The sequence below is a fragment of the Mesitornis unicolor genome, unplaced genomic scaffold (assembly GCF_000695765.1).
Source record: "Mesitornis unicolor isolate BGI_N332 unplaced genomic scaffold, ASM69576v1 Scaffold49357, whole genome shotgun sequence".
In the NCBI taxonomy this organism is placed as follows: domain Eukaryota; kingdom Metazoa; phylum Chordata; class Aves; order Mesitornithiformes; family Mesitornithidae; genus Mesitornis; species Mesitornis unicolor.
In genome coordinates, this window is record NW_010196705.1 from 7,382 (window position 1) to 9,592 (window position 2,211).

Here is a 2,211-nt window from a genome sequence, read left to right on the forward strand (position 1 = left end):
TTAGCATAGACCAAGACTCAGTTAATCTCGTTAACAGTTTGACTCGTTTCCAATTCTGACATTTAAGATACAGCGTAATGTGTTATTTGTACTTGAGCAGCGGCGGCTGCGGATGGGAAGAAAGGCAGGGGCTGCCCTGCTCACACTCCGCATCGAGCCAGGGCCAGGCTTCCACCGGAGCGAAAGAGCCGTGCGGATTAGCAGTGCAGTGCATCATTCTTTCTCAGGGCTGTTTTCCTCAAGAGAATCCATTTAAAAATGGCTTAAAACAGCAAATGAAACACAAGTTATCTAAACATCAGATTTTCTAATTTTATTAAAAACGCACAAATTTTATCCAACATGTTTTCTTTCATACAGTGAATGGTCTAATATGCACTGGAGGTCACACAAGCTTAGGTTTATTAGAACAATAAAAGACATATGAGAAATTTAATATATAAAGAAAAAAGTAGCAGCTGTTGACTGCATATTTGACCATAAAATTTAAATATTTTGGACTTTTATTTTAAAGACACAAAAATAAAACCTGTGTGAGTCTATATAAGTCATATTAACAGTTCCATGAATGTTCAACAGGACTAAAAATTAGCAAAGATGTTTGTCTTTTTTTTTTTTTTAAACCTTGTAACACTTTTTAAACACCTTCTTGGGTTGCTGGTGCAAAGCACCTTACAGTATTTGTGCTATATATTTACTTTATTTGGCAACTGTCTGGGTTTCGTGGGGTTTTTTTTTCTTTGCCTTCTGTAAACAACACCTTTTACAAACTAGCACAGTGAACCACAAGCCCTGCAATCTGTTATAACATCTACAGAAAAGAAAATGAACTATTTTGGTTGGTTGCTCAAAATATTTTGCTTTTGAACAAGAGGTTCTAAAACAGGATTTATTAGTAAAACATTGAACTCCTGAATTTAACATTAGACGTAAACAGTTGACTGTTTTTAGTTCAATAGAGTCTTTTTGTTTAGCTTTTCTCTCTCTGTGAAGGTAGAATACTTTGTGTTTGTTTGCTTTTTTTTTTTCAAGTCATTTTTGTGAGAGGTCTGGGCGGTGACCTTTGCTATGATGAGGAGGTTTTGTACGTGTAGCTTTGTGAAGGTAGAAGAGTTGGTGCTGAGGGCTTAACATTTAGTATTTGCTATTTTGGCAAACAAAACAAAAAACAAAGGAAAAAGAAAGTTGTCCCACCTGATAGTCAGCAGGCTGAAATGGCTGAAGCTAAAAAGAGTTTCTTGTTGTTGAACTTTCTGAGAGACAAAAATTAACAAACAAATTCAGAATGCCAGAACCATCCTTAACCGGGAATGCTAGAGTTCTTGCAGCTTTTTTTCCCCCTTTTCTTTGACCTTTCCTTCATTCAATTATTTACTTTTTTAAAATGAGAAGTTTCTAAGGATTGTGGCTCTTAGGATGACATCCAACACGGTAATCAAACTTACGCCATCCTACGGTATGGCAGCACTTTACTGTACAGCTTCACCAGTTTCTTTGTCAATGGTACAAAAAAAAAGTCCCCTTGCTTGTTTGATACAACCATAACATGAAGATTGTCCTGGTCTAGAGCAAAGCTTGCCTTGGAGCGATTTGGATTCAGTTCGTTCCCAAGGTAATATTGTCTTAGGGCAGGAGAGATGTTCTATTTATTCATTTCTGTACACCATAACAATAAGCAGACTAGATGATCATCACTTACTTAGACCCAGTTTGTTTTTTTTAAAGCTACCACACAGCCGCTTCATTCATTTCGGGTGGATGTGACAAGTGATTGCCATAGTTAGCACCACCGTTGACGGATATCGAAGAAAATGGAGGACTAGGGCCAAAAACTTCTGCGGACATGGAGTGCAAGGACCCGGGCAGGTTGGGTTCGGGGCTGGGCGAGTCTCCGGGGGGGTGTGACATGATGTCAGTGAAGCGCTGAGCATCGCTGGAGGGGTGATGTCCGGGCAGGGGGTGGTCCATGGCCCCCAAGGGAGTGCCTGACGGCCCCGAAGACGGCACGAAAGGGAGATCCACGGGTGTCTGGGCTTGAGATGACGGAGGTCCTTGCGGGAAGAAATCATAATTGCTCCCAGGGCCGTAGTACTCGCTCTGATAATCTGGCGGACAAGGAGAGACAGAGGGGAGGTAACACGCGGGGCAAGTAACCAAGTGGGAGAGACGCGAGAGCAACGAGGGTGCCCCGAAACGCCGCCGCACCTAGGG

The 2,211-nt window shown here is 41.5% G+C and overlaps 1 protein-coding gene across 1 annotated transcript; it reads right to left on the reverse strand.

The window, feature by feature from the left end:
- Nucleotides 1–1,170: 1,170 nt before the first annotated feature.
- LHX1 (LIM homeobox 1) lies at nucleotides 1,171–2,105 on the reverse strand (the record flags this gene model as incomplete). The annotated part of the gene is made up of 1 exon (XM_010188564.1): nucleotides 1,171–2,105. A coding segment is annotated over one exon (380 nt), but the record flags the coding sequence as incomplete, so codon positions are not given.
- Between the last annotated feature and the right edge of the window lie 106 nt (nucleotides 2,106–2,211).